At 33.0% G+C, this 20,908-nt stretch overlaps 1 protein-coding gene across 1 annotated transcript; it reads right to left on the reverse strand.

The window, feature by feature from the left end:
• Window positions 1-568: 568 nt before the first annotated feature.
• On the reverse strand, window positions 569-18,402 carry LOC115455932 (putative odorant receptor 85d). Its single transcript, XM_037445478.1, has 7 exons — window positions 17,764-18,402; window positions 12,223-12,400; window positions 11,875-11,971; window positions 4,926-5,030; window positions 3,507-3,595; window positions 1,766-1,832; window positions 569-1,090 (listed from the first exon to the last, which is right to left on the reverse strand). Exons 1-7 carry the CDS (start codon window positions 18,386-18,388, stop codon window positions 1,037-1,039), a joined length of 1,215 nt encoding a protein of 404 aa, XP_037301375.1. The 5' UTR covers window positions 18,389-18,402; the 3' UTR covers window positions 569-1,036.
• Between the last annotated feature and the right edge of the window lie 2,506 nt (window positions 18,403-20,908).

Here is a 20,908-nt window from a genome sequence, read left to right on the forward strand (position 1 = left end):
CTGATCTCGCTCTAGTCACATCGGATCGCCGTCTCACCGGACTATGACAGTAAAGGAATAGAGATTGCATCTGAGTATTGCATACACACTTTTATTTTATTTAATTAAGCAGAGTACAATCAAAAATATTTACAATTCTATATAACATGCAAATTTTAATTAAAACTACATTTTATTCCAAAACATCAAATTTTAATGAGATCGACTAAAACTATTGAGTAGTGTACAATAAATAATTCAAACAAAAATGAAAACAATATCTGGATAACTTAACAATAATTACCTAGTAGTAAATATTATTGTTTTTAAACACGTTCACAAACAATCTGGGCCCTTATTCTGTATGATAGTGTAAACGCGTAACGCGGCCGTGTCATGTTATCTTCGTGAAATGTGCGTGGAATGGTATTCTGTAAGCCAAATTTCTATAGTCCTAAACATGACGCGTTGTGTTACGTGCTTGTTACGCACTGTCAAAATAACGTGCGGGATAGAGAATAAGGCCCCAGTGTTGCTTATACACTTGTTTTAGCATTAAGAGATGAATAAAAATTGCCTAAATAGCTGTCAAAAACCTCAAGGGTTTCCTAGTTTAAACCTTATTAAGAGGCAAGATGGCGGGTTTTGATTTACAGCTGATCGAATAAATTTGTCTTTTAACTAATCATAGCTTTGCGGAATTTTTATAAGAAAGACTGTTATTAGTTTATAAAGCAATGCGCCCATCTACATGTGCTAAACACTTTCAGTTCGCTCTCTTAATAAAACAATGACCTATTCCAAAATTGTTTATTTGTGGGAATCGTCAAAAACTCATTTCTGTTTGTGACCTTTTTTTTAAGTTACTATAAAATTTTATATGTTAAAGATAAGTCAAAAATAAAAACTATAGCATGAAACAAAGGAAAAATAAAAAATATCGCAAACAGAAATGAATTTTTGGACGACTCCTACCAATTAATAATTTTGGAATCGGTCGTTATTTTATTAAGGGAGCATTGTCGACTTTGTAATTAATTCTTAAACTACGACTGCCTCAGTTGTAAACAGTCTTTAAAAGTGCAAACAGCGACCACGAGCGACTCAGTATCTGTAAAACAAAATGTTTGTTCTTGAAACCCTCCTCCGAGTAAACAACCTTGAACATTTGTTCCTTATATAAGTATTCGGCGCACCAGTTACGGCTAGAGTATGCAAAGATTTAAGAAAGTTTAAAAAAAACTAAAACATTCCGTATTGAATTGTCTATTTAATAGTGTGTATTTAGAAGATGCACAAAATCATCAATTTTAATGGAATATTTATTTAAAATTAATAATACAAATAGAATTATTACTTTCTTTATATTTCTCTAATAATTTCATAATCTTCACTTTGTAATTTCATATACCAAGAATTTCTAGAAAAAACAGTGCCCTGACTATTAGGAGACTTTAGGCTATAAAAACTATATTTTAATATAATTTTGCAAACCCAACATTCCCCCAATATAATCCACAAATGATTACTATAAGTCCTAGATACCACAAACTACAAGGACCCTGATTCGCATAAAATCCATACTCGAAACATTAACTTCAAATATTCACAAATATTTGTTCCAAACCCTAAAGCACTCTCTATAATCAATCCAATTCCCAAGTTATTTAATAACACGCCCATGCAAATACTTGCACTGAAACAAATGCTATAAACGAAGCTTAAAATAAAATGAAACGGGATTGTATAACTGGTACGGGCATCTCTAAACACAACCAGAACTTACTGTAGTGAATGCGTTTAGGTTCAGGTCCGCGAAGTTAGCCGCTGTCAACTTGCACGGGTTCTGAGACCTGTATCATAACAGATAAAAAAATATATATTTGCATGATATTAAACAGTATAGTATATAGTATAAACGGGAAATCAGGCCCAATTTGTGCTTCAAGAGTTATTACCAATTGGTAGTAAATCGATGTTTTATTTGAAATGTGACAAGATGTCAAAGCGTCCTTAGATATTGTTACAAAAGACAACATATTTAGTGAAAATATGCTATAATGCGCTTTAAAAACGTGTTAACCACGATATGGAAACAATACGAGTATTTTACATTGGTGTTTTACTATTTCGCGGTAGACTGAATTATCATCGCATTAGCGCAATTTTTTAGTATGGTAATCTTCATAATATCCACTCTATATAATCTTAGAACTCTTTTTATAGTTGACACCAACTTGGCAGTCCGCTGCCATTACCGCAGTCCATGAGATTTAAAAAGTCATAAAAATTGGCGGGAATTGGGAACACAATTCAAAAATAGAATAATATATCTATATAGAATAATATATCTTTCTTTTTTTTCTCTTTAGCAATTAAATATGCATTAGTCTTTCTTACAATATGCTCTTATATGTGGTTTTTAAATAAAACGAAACAATTATTGCACGTGACAAACCACAAAAGGCATCATGGTTTCCAAATATGTCTGAAAAATTTTAAAATTGAATATATTTCCCCGTTTCCTAACACGTGACAATCGACGCACGTCAAACTTGAAAATAATATTTGTAGAACAATAACATGACGGTATTTCGCAACAAAAAGGCTTCATTGTTTGCAAAATTTCTCCAGAATTTAAAAATGTATTATTCCCACAAAGCCAAACACGTGACATTTGACGCACGCCAAACATTATAAAAAAAAATTGCCACACAAATAACCTGACGAAAAGATGCAGTATAAAGGCTTCAGGGTTGCAAAACCGTAGCAAAGTTTTCCCTTGCCAACGTGACATTACAACAATCCATTGCCAAATGCTTTGAAACGTGACAAAATGCTTGTTTATTTTAAGGCGATAAAAAAAAACCTAGAAATTTCATCATCCCTACTGGTTCTTAGTTATGAGCAAAAGTATTCAGTACAAAAATATTATATATATTCACTATAAAAATCTATTGCCTAGACAATATACGCAAATATAAAGTATCATTTCAGACTATTTCCTCAAAAGAACACGTAAGAAAGTATAGAGATAGCCATAGCTTAGTCTGGTTACATTATTTACCAGAATCACAGAAAAATACCAAATTCTTATTTTATTAAAATATTTTTTAGGTGATTTAGTTGCCTGTCTAGCCCTTCGAAGATAAAAGGTATTAGTGTCTACGTAGTACTAGCATCTCAGAGAAAAATATGTGACTGCTTCATGTTGCGTTCCGTATAGTGGGTAGCTGGATCAACCCTCACAAACAATCAATATGTCGTCAATTCAATGCTCGACCTAATATTATTCTTTAGATTAATCGTGTATTTACTATGTAGATTGAGAAGTGATAATCTTGATTATTTAAATACAAACCTAATACTTAAAATTAAACTATTTTCGGATTTTATCGTGATTTTTATATTTAACTTTTCTCCCGACGTTTCGAAGACTTTGCAGCCTTCGTGATCACGGGGATGACTGAGATGTTGTTCATCCGCAAAGCCAAAGCTACATAAACATCATAAATCATTATACAAACCTGAGAAGTATTAACACAACGCCTTTCTTTACACTTTCGTCTATTTCGTACCATTTACACTTGTAAATTGCCTCGCTGACTTGCGTGCTCTGAAATTCACAATAGCATCATCTTTTTTCCGGAAGTCCCTTCTCTTATTGTGAGAGATGATTATATAATGGCCTCTATAAATCTACGATTTGCTATACTTAACATCTATTTCAAATACTTATTGACAGCGTTTAGGTAATGCACCATGACATTTCAATTATATTTCAATTTATGTTAAATAGCATTAAATCCTTCTTATATTATGAGTTCAAAAGTTTATAAATATCTTTGAATGTTACAATTATTAATTTATGCAGTTAAACGTAATCCTATATAAACTTAATAATATAAGCATAGTTTAAAAGCGAAAATTGCATGAGGGCATATTTAAAATACATGGCGGATGAAACAATGAGCACAACGTAAATTATATTTGAACTAGCTTTTGCTCGCGACTTCGCCCGCGTGAATAAGTTTTCCAGGATAAAAAGTATCCTATAACCTTCCCACAGTCTTAAACTATCTGCATAGCAAATTTCATAAAAATCCATTTAGTAGATTTTGAGAAAATCGATCACATAAAGACAGGCAGACAAAGGGACTTTGTTTTATAATATGTATAGATATAGTTAACAATTTAATTGGATTTAGATCGGGCGCGTCTCGCCGCTCTATTTCGAATCTGGTTAACGTTTTATGGAGTTTCGTTGTACCTGCCATTTGTAGTTTCAGACTCAATGATGATAGCATTACCAGTTAAATTGGTTTGGCTCTTTGATTTACTATAGGTAGTTAATGATAGTGGAATAATCCAGAAATAAACGCCTACATGTAACCGTATATTCCTATGTGTACATTATAGATATGTATGTGAGGTTCTTTATTAGAGCGACAAAAAGCAAAACAACAATTTTAGAATTTTTGCCTGTCTGTATGTTTTTACACGCATAAAGTAAAAACTACTGCACGGAAATGAACGCAATTTTCACCGATGAATTGCTAAAGGTCTAACTTAAAAAATAGGCTCCATTTCACTTCGGGAAAATATAAATAGGGACTTTTATGCCGGAAACTTTTCACACAGACGAAGTCAAGCAAAAGCAATATAGTTTATTTTTACAACGAACAAGGGCTCCCGTCTTCACACTAAACTATAATTCTTATGTTAGAATTTCGAACACAGCGAAGGCTGGTCTCGCAATCAAGCTTAAAGCAATCATTTGCAAATTGATGTTCATAAAGGATTTGTCTAAACGGGAATCGAACGCGATTTCGCGATGCACAAACGCTATTAAATTATATAATACTTAATTATTAAATTTTTTGTGATATTGATGTTTTAATGTGAATTTTCTGTCAAAGTTCATGACGAATGAAAGTACTGCTTACCGCTTGCATCAAATTGTCAGCGAAATAGCAAATCAGGAAAATCTGGGACAAACACATCATCAGAAATGTGAAGTATGTAAAACGAGTGTTGAAGCCTTCGGTGACCTGGTGGAAAGAAAAATATACATTTAATAATAAGGCACCGCGCAAACGCTTTCAACGTGTTGCACTGGGCATTAAATAAATTGATAATTCATCATCGTCATTAGCTGCAGGATGTCCAGTGTTGAACATGACCCTCATAAAAATCGCAGGAGTTCGCTGGCTGCGGTCCACTCACAATAGATCAATCTGGAAACCTTTAGGGGAAGCCCATGTTCAAACTGATAGTTGCTTAAACTAAATTGCTAAAACGATTTAACAGTTTAAACAATAATCAATTTCATAGTAATTGTAAGAAAATGAAATAATTCTTATAATCGTTCTGTGACGTGACTTGGTTTTACTGGCTTGCCATATAAAATATTTTTAAATACTTTTTTATTTTTTTTTTTATAATTTGACAATATATTTGCTTCCTGGAATGGGCCGGCTTATACAAACACATCGAACTTTTGGGTGAAGGCTTTAGGCGCTTACAACCCTTAATATTTTATCTTCGTTCTAAATATAATAGCAGGCAAACATCTCGATCACAATATCGCGTGCACCTACTCTTATGTTCTAAAAGTCCTCACTGCGCGGTAATGTTACCAAGATGTTCGTCGGCTTTATATCTAATGGTATATGTTTTGTCAAACGCATTGTCAATTTAAGTGCCCTTAATATAAACTTCTGATTCAGCGGAATAAATTATTTTAAGGAGTTCGACTCTAACAATTATGAAGACCATTTCACAGAATACTTTTTAAACTAAAAATCAAACCGCCTTCAACGAAACCAAAAATAATTTAATATTACTTATGTTAGTCACCAATTTTGGCATCATAATATAAAAAATATACGCACCGAATTGAGAACCTGCGCTTTTTCTCGAAGTTGGTTTAAAAGAATCAACCATCGATATATATGTACTATGTACTAAATTTGGCGTTCCGAACATTCACTGTGTTCAACTGAATTAAACTGTCATCCAATCAAACTGATTTTAGTATGGTGTCAATATTGATGTTTGCGGTTGTATACGTGGTGGTGCTCATAATATAAAATAAGAGTCCGGCGTGGCGTTCATAATATAAAACGCGAGTCTAAATGTAAACGTAGATTTGAATAAAAAATATTAGTCAATTAAGTAAAAATATTTGTTGTTCAAGTGAATAAATAGGTTATAACAGTGACGTTTCGGTTGCCATTTTAATTCCGATTTTGAACAAATAGTTTATATGGATGTTCGTGTCTATAGAATATACGTCAATGGGATCAACTAACATAGAAAAACAAACCAGGAAGAAACTTGACATTTGCTTAACTCCCCCGGTTTCGAACCTTTCAACGCAAAGACCATAGCGTGATACAATCCATGGCCCTGACATATCAATGTATTGCAGTTGTTATATGTAAATGTGCACCACCGTCACGAAATTTAATGTCCAAGGAAAGTATTTGTTACGTGGTTAACGCGCATTAATATGCACGAATGAATAAGTGTATTTTTTTATACGAAGGAAACGCTTTTATAGTTTTTAAATGTAATAGTAAAATATAAAGGTAATGAGGCTTTTTATACTTAAGTAAATACGATCTTTGCTCGCGATTTTTTTTAATTACCGGCCATATTTAATTTTGAATGGTTATATAATTTTTTTTTAACTGAATAAAATGTTGACATTTATAATTATTTAAAAAAGTTACGAGCAATAATATTCGTTTTTATAATGATCTTTAAGAAGTAGGAACATAATCTAAGCAAAATTTTGTGTCTTATAAGGACTTCACTCAGCCGGAGCAAGAATAAGTATTCTTTTCTTTTTGACGATTTTTCAAAAAGTAGATACTTAATCTAAGCAAAATTTTGTCTAATAAGTACTTCACTCAGCTAGAATAGAGCCAAACCTGGCCAGAAGTATTCATCGTTTTCAATATAGATACATGCATATTTTTATACCACAGCCATCACAAACGATCCGTAGTGTTAATAATTTAGATCCATCTAGCGAGCGGACGTAATCTATTGACCCATTTTACGTTTCAATAACTCATATAAATAGATATATTCACACTTCTATCCTGAAGGGATAGGTACAGAAAGAGTAATGTAGGGTATGGGGGATCATGATGTCCTGGGTCGGAAGAGAGATCCGAGAGCTATTTTAATGTCAAATTTAAGAGTACTAGAACGTAGAAATGAATAGGTTAGCTGCTAATAAACGATAACACCATAGAAATCATTCTAGTAATGAAGGTGGTTAGACATCCGGAAACCTCACAATATGAATCAGCAAGCTGTATATTTGGGTTCTGTATTTTTTTTATTCGGCATAGTGACTCCACTACACCTAATGGTAAGTGGATTGGGGTCCAATACTGACAGTTGACGAGAGATTACCCTTCGACAGTCGACACAATAATGCTGACCTGTTGGAAACAGATATACATAGGTTGATCCCGGAACGCGTTACACTTACGCGGGTCACTATGGCGGGTTTTAATACGTTGTGCTCGGTGGTTGTTGTGTACTTTGTAAATGGTAGTAACCATCCTCGTCAAGCCTGCTTATTCTGTAGATTGTCTACAGTGTAGACAAATATGTCTACAGTAAGAGTCTAGCATACTAAAAACAGTTTAAAGAATTAAAGGCATCACTGAAGATTGACTGAACTTAATAATAATAATAATAAATAGTATTATCAGCCCTGTATTATATACTTGCCCACTGCTGAGCACGGGCCTCCTCTACTACTGAGAGGGATTAGGCCTTAGTCCACCACGCTGGCCTAGTGCGGATTGGTAGACTTCACACACCTTCGAAATTCCTATAGAGAACTTCTCAGATGTGCAGGTTTCCTCACGATGTTTTCCTTCACCGTTAAAGCGAACGATAAATTCACAAAGAATACACACATGATTTTTTTAGAAAAATCAGAGGTGCCCTTGGGATTTGAACCTGCGGACATTCGTCTCGGCAGTCCGTTCCACAACCAACTAGGCTATCGCCGCTTTTTTGACTTATTGATTACTGAACTTATTGATATTCAAAACTAGCTTTTGCTCGCGGCTTCGCCCGCGTGAAGGAGTTTTCCGGGATAAAAGTCCCACTATATATTTTCCCGGGATAGTAGCCTATAACCTTCCCAGGGTCTTTCTTATACTATCTCTATATCAAATTTTGCTTTCTTATACCGCGTCTTATGTCACGTCCTGTTCCCGTGGGAACGGGAAAAGTATCCTATGTTCGTCTCCTGGTTCTAAGCTACCTCTCCACCAATTTCAGCCAAATCGGTTCATCCGTTCTTGAGTTATAAATAGTGTAACTAACACCACTTTCTTTTATATATATAGATTATTAACAGCTAATTTTAATGTCGTGGACTAAATATTAAAATATTAACCATCGTCTGGTGAATTAACCTTAGAATTTATCATCCTTTATGTCCAGAATTTAAGTCGTTTAAAACCTAGACAATAGAGTGTTTCTAACAATCGCTTATTGTACTCGAAAATAGTTTAAAAATCTAGATTTTTTACTAAAACGACAACAATGAATGCATTGTGCTATTCAGAAATTGAGGACTTCATTTTAATAGAAATTAGATTTGAATCACTAATAGTGTTCAGACGTGATTCAAAATGCTAGTCATTACATTAGAAATTAGATCGAATTCCAAGGTTTTTATAAATTTGGTAGTCATGTAGCAGTCTACATGGTCAGGTTCGGAGTGGTACCATAAATCAATGACATGAGACTGCTGGCTTTTGTATTTTATTACTGAGTTTTTTTGAGGCTTAGATAGCTCATTTCATAAATTGCTTCTTTTCCATAAGCTTGGCCGAGTGAGTTTCTTGCGTCGTTTCTTCTTCAAAACAATAACACTTAACTAAACTACTACTAAAGAATATTTGAATAATGAAAATTTTGAGTTTGAGTTTATAAGGTTGGCAACACATCCATAATTATTTTTATATTGTAATTGTTCGGGCAATGCTGATCGCCTAACATCAGGAAGCAGTGGGGTTATTATTTTTCGTAATATAAACAACCGTATAGCCGCATCTTAAATTCGCGCACCAAAGGTTCTAGGAGTTCGAGAGTTCACCGAAGGGTAATATATCTAAGTATGTAAGTTCAAATAGGACAAACTTACCTTTGCTGTTCGTTCTCTAGACACGGTTATTGCACCAACCGCAAATAACAAGTTTGTAATATAAAATTCCCCTTTCCTTATGGTTTTCAAATTATTTCCTTCATATGTGCTATAAGACGCTTCTTGCCAAATTTCGTGATCCTAGGTCAACGCGGACTACCCTATAGGTTTTGACTCCCTTGTAAAATCGCAAAATATGCGATAAAAACGGTTACGTCTTTTGCTGGCATTGATTTATAAGTTTGATTTTTCAAAGAAAGAGATTATACCTATACAGGTAGATCCAAGTATGTGATATAAATTTTTACTTTCTAGGTCCACGCTTTCCTAAGAAATAGTTTCTTGACAGACATACAACAAAGTGAACCTATAAGGATTCCTTATGAAGTGCGGAATAGTAAAAACACACGATCTAGACAAAACTACAAATCCTTAGTGAGAAAATTATCCTTATTTATTAATTTCCATTTTGTTATGATTTTATGAAGTACGTTAATGAACTTCAATCCCGTGAGATCATTGTTTTTCATCGAAATTGTATATTTTTAGTTCCATAAGCCATAATTATAAGATAAGTTGTACAACAATATGTTTTTCACTCTATATTTAGCAGTAATCTTATCGTAAATGTCATCAGATGGGAAAACCATTTGCTTGTTTTTTTACATTCAAATAGATAGGTGACTTAATTGCATTTACATCTATTATTTAAAGTCCCAAATACTAAATAGAATGTAGTTTTGTATTTTATATTTCAAGATTACCCGCTTTTTAATAGTTTCGACTATACCCTGGATATACATACATACATAACATCACGCATTTATCCCCGAAGGGGTATGCAGAGGCGCAACTAGGGCACCCACTTTTCGCCAAGTATGTTCCGTCCCATAATGTGATAGGGGGCGAGCCTATCGCCATATCGGGCACAAATTCTAGACTCCGGGCTGATACTGAGCAGAAAAACCCAAATATCACTTTGCCCGACCCGGGATTCCAGAGACTATGGATTGCCACTTTACGATTCTGGCATATTTCTCTCGCTTCCACCACCTTCATCAAACTTTTCATGCAATCCCGCCGGTTCAGGGTACTTTTGACCTGGCCTGTACTAAAAATGTCAGAACTGACATTCGAAGGTTCGATGCGGTCGACCCCTCCCGGCTTGTCCATCGATATTCGCTTCATAAATCCTCCTTGTCAGTCTCCCATCATCCAACCCCTCCAAATGCCTAAACCTCCTTAGCACGTTAACACTCAATGCAATTTTTACCAAATTAGATATGCATCGATAACTGACATTGCAAATGCCCTTGTGGGGAGTAGAAACAATTACCAGTACCCGCGACCTTGTTTCTTTACTGTCAATGGCCTAGAGGTCGGCAGCTTGATTTGCGGATTGATGTTAAGTAAGGGTACAGGAGATGCGTACGGAACCTTCGCAAAATTTGACTATTTTGTTCATGACACATATACTGCCAATGTTTTAGACCTACCTATACAACAAAACATTTATTAAATGAAACGTGGTGATTTGATTAGCAATAACAAAATATATTGAACTATAAAAGAATTGTAAGATCACAAAAGTAGTCGTGTATCTCTTCAGCTTTTTTATACGGGAGCGGCACCTGATGGTAAGTGTAGCGTGGTCCAATAGAATGTCGAGTGACGAGAAATGATTACCCATCAACGGTCGACTTAATTATGACGGCCTATTCGAACCGGATTCTGTTCGAACTTGGAGCTATCGATTACAATACAATATATCGTTTCTTACTGACTTGTAGACTTCTAGAAAATGCCTCCCACGTCTCTTTTATGTACTTAAAATTAGCTGTTCTGTATGTAAGACTATATTATTATTTATCTGTTATTTATTCTCTAGTACGAACTCTATTGTAGGCTACTATAATATGTCTCAATGTTGCCTTCAGCCACCACCTGAATCTTGAATCGATCTAAAAAATGTCTTCTAAAATGTTCCTTGTTTTACCTATTTCATTGGACTCTGTCTCGCTTTCAAATGCACAATATCTGTGAAATTTGCGACCTTCATCTCATCAAGGTTGTGAACTGCAACGCCGGTTTGCGGTTCTAGATTATTCTCGGGCACATTTCCCACAAGTCATTAAATTTTGACATTTGCACACGAAATATGAAAACTAACAGGTCAATGCCAGTTGGGATTGGGTGAAAGTTATAGCTGATGATTAATTGCCTAAAACATTTTCAGTGGTTGCAACATTTATGCTGTTCTACTTAATTGAACCTGTGAATTAGACTGCAGCACATGCATTCTTTATTGTCTACGATGTAGTGCCCTTTTGAGACAATATGGGCGACATATTATGTACACAAACTCAAGATTAATTTACAGCACAAGTCGTAGGTATGATTAGCTCTTTAATCAGTTCCATTTTATAATCAGTATCAATTTAAAAGTTGATGATTTGAATGCCATTGATATAAAACTATTTTTCGGATTTTATCGCGGTTTTTTATATTATTATTTTCTCCCGACGTTTCTAAAACTTGGCAACCTTCATGGTCACAGAAGGCACTGAAGTGTTGGTCTTCCGATAAGTGAAAGTTACAATATCTACCTACATTTTACATTATTAAATATGTTTTAGCTGTAAACGGTCCGATCTACGCACTACTACTGCAACTTGAACATATAAAATTAGAAGAACGAAAGTAATTACCGTCATATTGAACCCACTAAGACAAATAAGCAGTGAGCTGGTGACGATGTTGAAAAGCATCGATTTAGTGTAAACCATTTCGATTTTGCTGACTAATCTGAAACCAAAAGGCTTGAATTAACTCGTCATAAATTTTAGAATATATCTTTATCATTATTAGTACACTTTTGGTCATGTATAACGCCTCCATAGCAAAATTACGATATGATAGCATTATATTATTCTTACTTATAATCACTTATATCATTAACATTTGTGACTGGCCTTACATCTGCCTTTTAGATTATAAGACCAGCATAGTAGACCATAATTTGTTTTTTTTTAATATAATTTATCATGTTTACTCACTGAATCAGTTCCTGATGTCGTATCACTGACGTCACAAAGTTCCTTTTCGTTTCTTCGCTCGACATTGCCCGTAAATTCTCAATTCTAAAACTCAGCAGTTTAAAATGCATCTCTATGAAAGTACAGAAGGCGAGTAATAACGTATCTGTTCCAACAACATTTGCAAATACAATTCCAGCTGAAAAAAATACCAGCATGGTCCAATTATGTGATTCTTAGCCATAAAAAAACTAAGTATTATAGAACCTTTTTAAATACAACATTTTCTAAGCAGTAAAAGCTTGCTCGCTGTTTTAACCTGGAATGCTGGTCCAAGATAGTGCTGTGTTACAAATAACCAGTGTCGAGTTTTGTGCTATTTGTCGGAGTAAAATAAATCTGCTCCTTCAAAGTTGGTATATACGTACCTATAATTATAATTTATTTATTTATTTATTTATTTATTTATTATATTTATTGTGGTACACAGGTAGGATTAAGGTGTTATACATTTATATTACAGTACAGCTATGACCCGCTATAATAGCATACAACAATTTAACATTCTAGAGAAAACAGAATACATTCTATACATTAACATCATCAAGATAATCGTTTAAACAGTAATAACATTTGTCATGCAAAAATTTAAATAATTTAGTTTTATAGTCACTAATGTCTTTCAAATCTCTTATTGGTTTTGGCAATTTGTTATATATGTCAGGAATTAAGTTAAATACACTTTTATGGAATAATGCAGTTTTATGCGGTGTAGATATCATTTTGTTATTACGTCTGACACAATTGCTAAAATTAAAAAGGTGTGTATTAATTTTAGCATAAATGGCACACTCATAAATATACATACAAGGAAGTGGTAGTATTTTTAGCTCCTTAAAATATGGTATGCATGAAATAGTTGAATCTATGTTAACCATAGATCGAATACAGCGCTTCTGAGCTCTAAAGGCCAGATTTTTGTTTACCGAATTTCCCCAAAATATCAAACCATATCTCAATATAGAAGATACGTTGCCATGATATGCAGTAACAACGGCAGATCTATCTGATATTTTACTTAATTTATAAAGAGCATATAACTGTTGATTTAAACGTTTACAGACATTATCTACATGATTCTTCCAATTTAATTTTCTATCAATATATAATCCTAAAAACTTTATGTGTTCTATTTCTTCAATTGCAACATCCTGAAAAGTAATTTTTAAATTTGTATTTGTTTGATGTCTTTGTCTAAAATTCATTATTTTTGTTTTTGCTAAATTTAATTTTAAGTTATTACAAGAAAGCCAGTCTGTTATGTTAGTTAAAAAAGTATTAATTTCGCAATTAAGTTCAGAATTAGTATAATTACCAGTAAACAAAGCCGTGCTATCATCGGCGAAAAGAGTCATTTGGTGATTAGTTACATGAGGTAAATCATTAATGTATACAAGGAAGAGCAGTGGACCTAAGACGCTACCCTGTGGTACCCCAAAATGAGTGATATTATATCGAGATTGATAAGTTATCTTGTTTTTTAATATTGGGCATATTCTATTAATTTGTGTAGCTTGTTGTCTGCCAGTCAAATAGGATTTTATTAGGTTATACATGTTACCTCGAATGCCATATTTGTACAATTTTTTAAGTAAAATATCATGGTGAACGTGATCGAAAGCTTTTGTCATATCTAAATATATGGCTACTGCAGATCTGCGATTATCCATACTAGTTATAACAGTTTTAATAAAATTATATACCGCTGCATTAATTGATTTTGTTTTACGATATCCATATTGTTCGGGCGCAAAGAGATTATTCTTTTCGAGAAATGAGTATAAAGAAGAATATATAATTTTTAGTAGATTTTTGAGAAGATAGGAATTAAAGCTATGGGTCTGTAACAGTTAACATCTTCACTATCACCCTTCTTAAACATCGGTTTTATTAAAGTGAGTTTCAGTTTATCTGGAAAGATGCCATATTCCATACTTAAATTAATGGTGTAGCTTAAAATTGGAGAGAGTATATATGATACATCTTTTATGACCTTCACAGCCACCTCGTTCACTTTGCTGTGTTAATAAAAATATAATTGAACGATTGGGCAATGTCATTAGGATCTGATACTGTGTGACCATTTCTTATTATACGGTTAATATTTTCTTTATTTTTAGCATTTTTATTTCTATTTATAATTTGCCAGGTGGCTTTACACTTATTAACAGATTTTTGTATGTAATGACTATTTTGTGACTTTTGTGTGAGATTTAATACGGTTTTATATCTCTTTGCATAAGATTTGAACAGATTTTTATTTTTGTTTGTTGGGGTTTTTCTATAATTCCATAAAAGTTTTCTTCTACGTTTACTACATAACCTAATGCCTCGTGAAACCCACCGAGGTCGTTTATTAAGCATTATTTTAACTTTTAGACGAGGAAAGCATAAATCATAAAACATCATAAACATATCATGAAAACGAGAGAAAGCGTCATTAGGATTAATTGTTTCATACACCTCCCTAAAACTTACATTGCTAAGACATTCTACAAATTTTGCTCGGTTTTCATATGAGTATTGTCGCTGTTGTACATACCAATATTTTATGGAACATGTTCTTTTTACAGGACATTTAAGAATTTGAGCAGTATGATCAGAAAGAGCCAATTCCACCAGTTCTCCTTTACAGCCTTTAATATTATGAGCTATGTTATCTATGCATGTACCACTGGTTAAGCGTGTTGGGGTAGTAAATTGAAGACGTAAATTATGGAAAGCAAGTGAATTAATAAGTTCAGCTGTCATTTTACTTTTACTGAGGATATTTATATTCAAGTCTCCTGCAATTATAACTTTTTTATCTTTTGACCTGTACTTATTGAGAATTTTGTGTAAAATTGAAAAGAAAATATCAAACTCTTTAGAGGTATTTTTTGGAACCCTATAAAGGCAAATGACAACTATTTTATGTTCTAATAACTCAATTCCTGAGCATTCGATAACATTATGAACAGAAAGTGAGGTCACTTCATTAAGTGTTTTACATGAATGAATGTTTTTGACTAGAATACAGGAGCCACCACTTCTGTTATTTCTACAGAAAGCCGACACCAATTTATAGGACGGTATGATTAGTCGTGGTATATCATCTGCAATCATATTGTGCTCTGTGATACATACATAGATAGTATGTATAGTAGTAGTATACATACATAGTACATCTATAGTTTTCAGTGGAAAATCGTTCAATAATACTGTTAACATATCAGACTTAGTTATCAACCCTGCTATATTTTGGTGTAGTACATTAATATAGTTATATACGAAATAAATTATTATGAATTATGTCACTACTATTTTTCACAATGTCGTAAACGTTGTGGGACATAGGTTCCTCAGATTCTACAATAGATTGGCGCCTTTCGTTCAAAACAGGTGCTTGCTGTTGTTCAGGGACGTTTTCCAAGACATATTTTTCGTCTGAGGTGAAGAGGAATCGGTCCATTTTATTATTTGTTAAGTCGTTACTAAAACCGTATATTGCATAATCTACCATTATGTTGTACATGATTTGCTCGTAAATGTTTCTCCATCCATATTTGTTTATTTTTCCTGTGCTATATGAAAACATCTCATGTTTCAGGGCATTGTTACTATCAAAAAAGTATATATGTTTATGGTTTTTCAGACCCAAATAGAGCAGATTGTTGAGTAGCTCAACTTTGTAGTTGTATATTAGCGCGCCTTTTATGTATGTTGGAGCCCCGATAATTATATTTGTATGACTAGCCTTTGTCAGAGAATTTTTCAAGTCATCAATAATGTCAATGTAATCACCATTCTTTAGATCATTTTCTCCAATAAAAATTAAGCAATAATCATTCAATGTGAAATCTTGTAATTTGTGTTTAATATTGCAGAAATCTTTGGTAGTACTATTTGGAAGCAGATAATGACAAACATGAAAACATTTGAGAATACTTCTTCAATTAGAGGCAGGGTTCCTTTTGTACAAAAGCTGCTTACAATACACAGCTTATTTTTATGTGTTGGTATCCTTATGCCTGATGAAATTATGTTCGATTTACTCGGTTTTGAATTTGGTACCGGAGTCTGCTGTTGTACCTGATTTTCAGCAGTACAATTAGAACTATGTTTCTTTTTGGTAACCGTATCATATTTTGGTCTTTCAAGGGATATATTATTAAGACTATTATTCTTACTAGGAATTATAATAGGTGACATAATATTTTTAGTATCCTGCTTAGTTTTCTTTTTGCTTGCAGATCCCGATGCATGGTTAGTTCTATTTGGTGTTAAGCAGATTTTTTTATAAGTTTCAATACCTTTTAAAGATTTTTGTAGATCGGATTTCAATCGAAAGTTCTCGCTATTAAGATCTTCTATTTCCTGATGGGCGCTGGCCAGTTGTAATCTAAGTGTTTTTATTTGTTCATTTAAATCTTTAACAATTTCGTCATCACTTTTATCGTATACACTGTCGGGTATACTTAACATTGTGTTTTCAAACATCGAATTGTCGTCGTTTGTATTGTCAGACAGGTCAGTTAATGAATCACTATGATTGTGTTGTTTTCGAGTCTTCCGAAATGTTACGTTATCTATATCCATGTTTTAATCCAAGTATTTAATTTCTATTATTTTTATTTTCTAAGTTTTTGTGGTTGTTTTGTCCACTCTTTGTATGATAATTTAACGGTAAATATTAATATTTGTTATGAAGAAGTTCGCAAAAAGACATTTATTAGATTTTACTAGGATTTGAACCATGCGCTCATCGCATACTTAGTTCATTGTTACAGTGTACTGTGACCAAAGAGCCAAGACGTGTACAATACTTTGTTACGAAATTAGCTTTAATTAAGATTTAGAACAAATATTTGAATTTTAAAAAACGGTTAATGAGTAACGGCCGCCTTCTTAAAATTTTTTCACTTGCAAAACACTTTAAGTCACTTTAATCACTTTTATACTTATTAGTCACTTTGTAAACAGTTTGAAGTAAAGTTTTCGTTGAGTATATAATATTATCACTATTTTTTTGTCACTTTTATGTAATGTTTTATATCTTTATTACTAGTCTTTTATGCACTGTTTTAATTTAAAACCTTTGTATTGAATACCTTGATAACATTCACACTAATTAATTACATCATTATCTATACTTGAATAGGAAATTTAACACATTTCGAGAATTATAATTATTTTTAAATTATTTATAAACACGGAGCTAATGTTTTGTAATGTTTGCTAGACAACGCCATCTTACTTACCTGTTCTTGATCCACGGCCCTAATAATTTGTATTAGGGCTTTAGGTTCAGTTCAGTTATGTTTTAGGTGAGCTTCATTGCGCTTTATCCTACATAATATCTAACATCAAAAGTCGATCACGCACCCACGATTCCTTAGACAATGTGGGTCATTGCGGGTGCTGGTGTGGTCATTTACCATTCACATTTTGCCTACTCTCCTCTAAAATAGTTAGGAAGATGGAGATTTAAACTACAATATCATAATAAGAACATGTACTAACTTGCATAAACCTGGTGAATGTACTCCAAATACCAAAGCCGTATACTGTAAGCATCGAAAAAATATTTCACCAAATACGGATACTGGATCTTTAAAACTCCATCTTGGTAGTATCCGATCATCATTAGAATAAACGGCATTAAGCAGAACATAGTCACGACGCAGACTCCTGAACCAATCAACACCAGCATATTTAAATTCAGCAATCTCATCGAATCCTTGGTTACTTTCTCCTCGTTCGTCGTCTCTCTATCTTCATTTGCGATTTCAACGTCATTGTTAAATTTCGGATGTATTTCACTAAGCTTATCAATAATTTCTAGGAGGATATCGCTATTTTTATAAAGAAAACACACTTTGACAGTTCCTAAAATACTGACTGTAATGCAAGGCGTCATCAAAGAGTGTTCCACGAAACTCCCTCCCTTCTGCAACGCTTCTATCAATAAATATATTTCAGCGATCAGAACAGGATATAGTGTAATCATATTCAAATAAAACAGAAACTTCTGGACCAGTATGTCAATCAGGAAATTCCATTTTTTTCTGTACAATTTAATTCCAGATATTAATAAGGTAAATTGTGTCAACCTGATGGTGCTTTCAAATTCTTCTGAATGCGTCATGTCTGACACGTTAAGGTAGTTTGAATTCGAAACGTAGAATGAATAAATGTATTCGAACAAAGCCAAATTAATTAAAAGGTTTTCACAAAAGGCATTTAGAAGAGACCACTAATTCATCCTAATTTAAAGGCCCTTTGACGACACTTCGCTAGACATAATTAACTGATATCAAATGTACAAAGGTGTTAACTACCTACTAATATTTTATTGTAGAAATGTTTGTGAATTATTAATTTCATCAAAATAGTTTGTATACCAGCTTACTATTGCTTCGTCCAGAAATCTAAATTGTGTTTCATAAAAATTTTACCTGGAAACTTAAATTTTCCAAAAAAGAAATTTTCCTACATATTTCCGGACTGATTGGAAACGGCCTGCATCCAGCGACTACGCGAACTATATTATTATTTATATTATCGAAATTATTAAAAAGGTAACAAAATATTATGCATCTTTGTAAAACACAGTTACGTGATAACTACATCGCCACCTTTTCTTTGAACTAAATTTTCCTCGAAAATATTCAATGGGTATTCGCAAAAGGTAAAATCTACTTATGAATATCTATTTATACATGAATCGCTTTTTCCCTTGGTCATCGCATCACGTGTGAACGGATGGAACAATTTCGCTATATTTTTTTTTTGGTGTGTTAATTATTATCAGCAGAAGGTTCTTATGAAAAAAAAATGAAGGAAGTTAAGCGGAACATTGTAAAATTTAAGAATACTTAACGACAGTATTAATTTCATCATGTCATTTGTTTGCAATAATTGTCAGCGATTGACAAATTGCGTGTATCATAGAGAAATACAAAAATAAACACTATGTTTTTGAATCATATTTTTTTATTAATAATAACAATTCGAATTCAATATTCATAGTTTAGACAGGACAACGTCTGTTGATTCAGGTAGTAGAAAAATATATTTAAGTATGTATGATCCCTAATAACTTCAAAACGGATCGATTTTAATGATGTTTTGGGTCTTCAGATTACCGTGATGATCAAGTTTGATAAATGAGTCAGGATTCTGTGAAATTTGGTAGCGATCAGGTCACTAGAAGTCGTACAATAATTACCTTTTGCCTGCGACTTCCCAGATGCTAAAGTTTTTTCAGATAAAATAGTAGTAGTCTATAGCACTCAGGAGTAACTTAGTTTCTTATTGGTGGAAAGTTCTTTAAAATCGGTTTAGTAGGTCCTGAGAATATCGCGTTCAAACAAACTAACAAACAAATAAAAACTCTTCAGCTTTATGTATTAGTATAGACTAGTTTTAGACTAGTGCTACCCATTCAAAGCCGAATCGCTAGTATATGAAATACGGTTTTAAATAAATCTATTTGACATCTCCTTTAGTGTTTATTCAATATCGCTACTTCGTCTTTTTGTTTTTGCATAGGTAAGTTCAATTGCAGAATATTTATATGTCTCCTAAGTAAAATATCGTATTTGGAAAAATAGCGACATTCACATTTTAGCGTTTCATTATCGAGGTTCTGTTTACTACCAAACATATTTAATTCAAAAGTTAATAAACGAAAAACCTTCATTACAAATCAGTTCAACTTATTTTTAATGGGTATCAGTAAACTGTACCGAGATAAGAAAAAAATAAAAAACTGAACATCGTTATTTTACAGATATGATAAATTACGTGGGAGCCATCGATTATTCGTATGAATTATTTTGTATTTTATTCTTTTATAACAGTGACATGTTACGGTTAGTTGGTTGGTCGAAATGCGCTGTCGTTCGTGGAAACATTACCGGTTCTCCGAACTATGGCAATGAAATACGAACGTGAGTACATCCATCCTCAATAAAATGAAAAAATAATAGGAAATCTATAATAAAATTGTAACAGGCCAGTGTCTGTGCATTAAAGATATTAAAGAAAAAAATATTACATTAACACAAGTCGAAACTACTTTTTTTGTTTGTTTTGTTAAACTCTGATACAAATAATAAATATACTATAAGTATGGTATTTCGAATAACATTTCCTCTTACCTCGCTACTAGACAAGATCTAGTAGCGAGGTAAGGTAAGGTAAGAGGTAAGTACACAGTTAAATAACAAAAGTAACTACATAAAACGAATTCTACTCAATATTATATATATAATTATGCCCCTTGCAGACCAAGAACAAAGCTAAGTTGCTTTAAGTTAGCTCGCATAACTTAGAAAACTACACATAGGACATAGCTTAGGTTACATAGTTTGCGGTCTGTACACAAGTATGAAATATATATTAGCTAAGCGATCTAAGCTTAACTAACTAAGCTAGATGTCACTCTATAACCTATATAAAAATTACCAAGCCATCCCGATTTGGGATTTAAAACTGCAATAAAAATCTAAAACGGGCCAAAACATGTCGCAATTTAAAAGGAATATAAACAATGTCCAACAGTAAAATAGAAATTTTGTTTAATAGTTATTACAAGCAATATTGTAATAACATCGCAAACAATAACTTTACAAAGGGTATAATTACAAAGCACAGATTATAG

This window comes from Manduca sexta, chromosome 5 (genome assembly GCF_014839805.1).
Source record: "Manduca sexta isolate Smith_Timp_Sample1 chromosome 5, JHU_Msex_v1.0, whole genome shotgun sequence".
NCBI lineage: Eukaryota > Metazoa > Arthropoda > Insecta > Lepidoptera > Sphingidae > Manduca > Manduca sexta.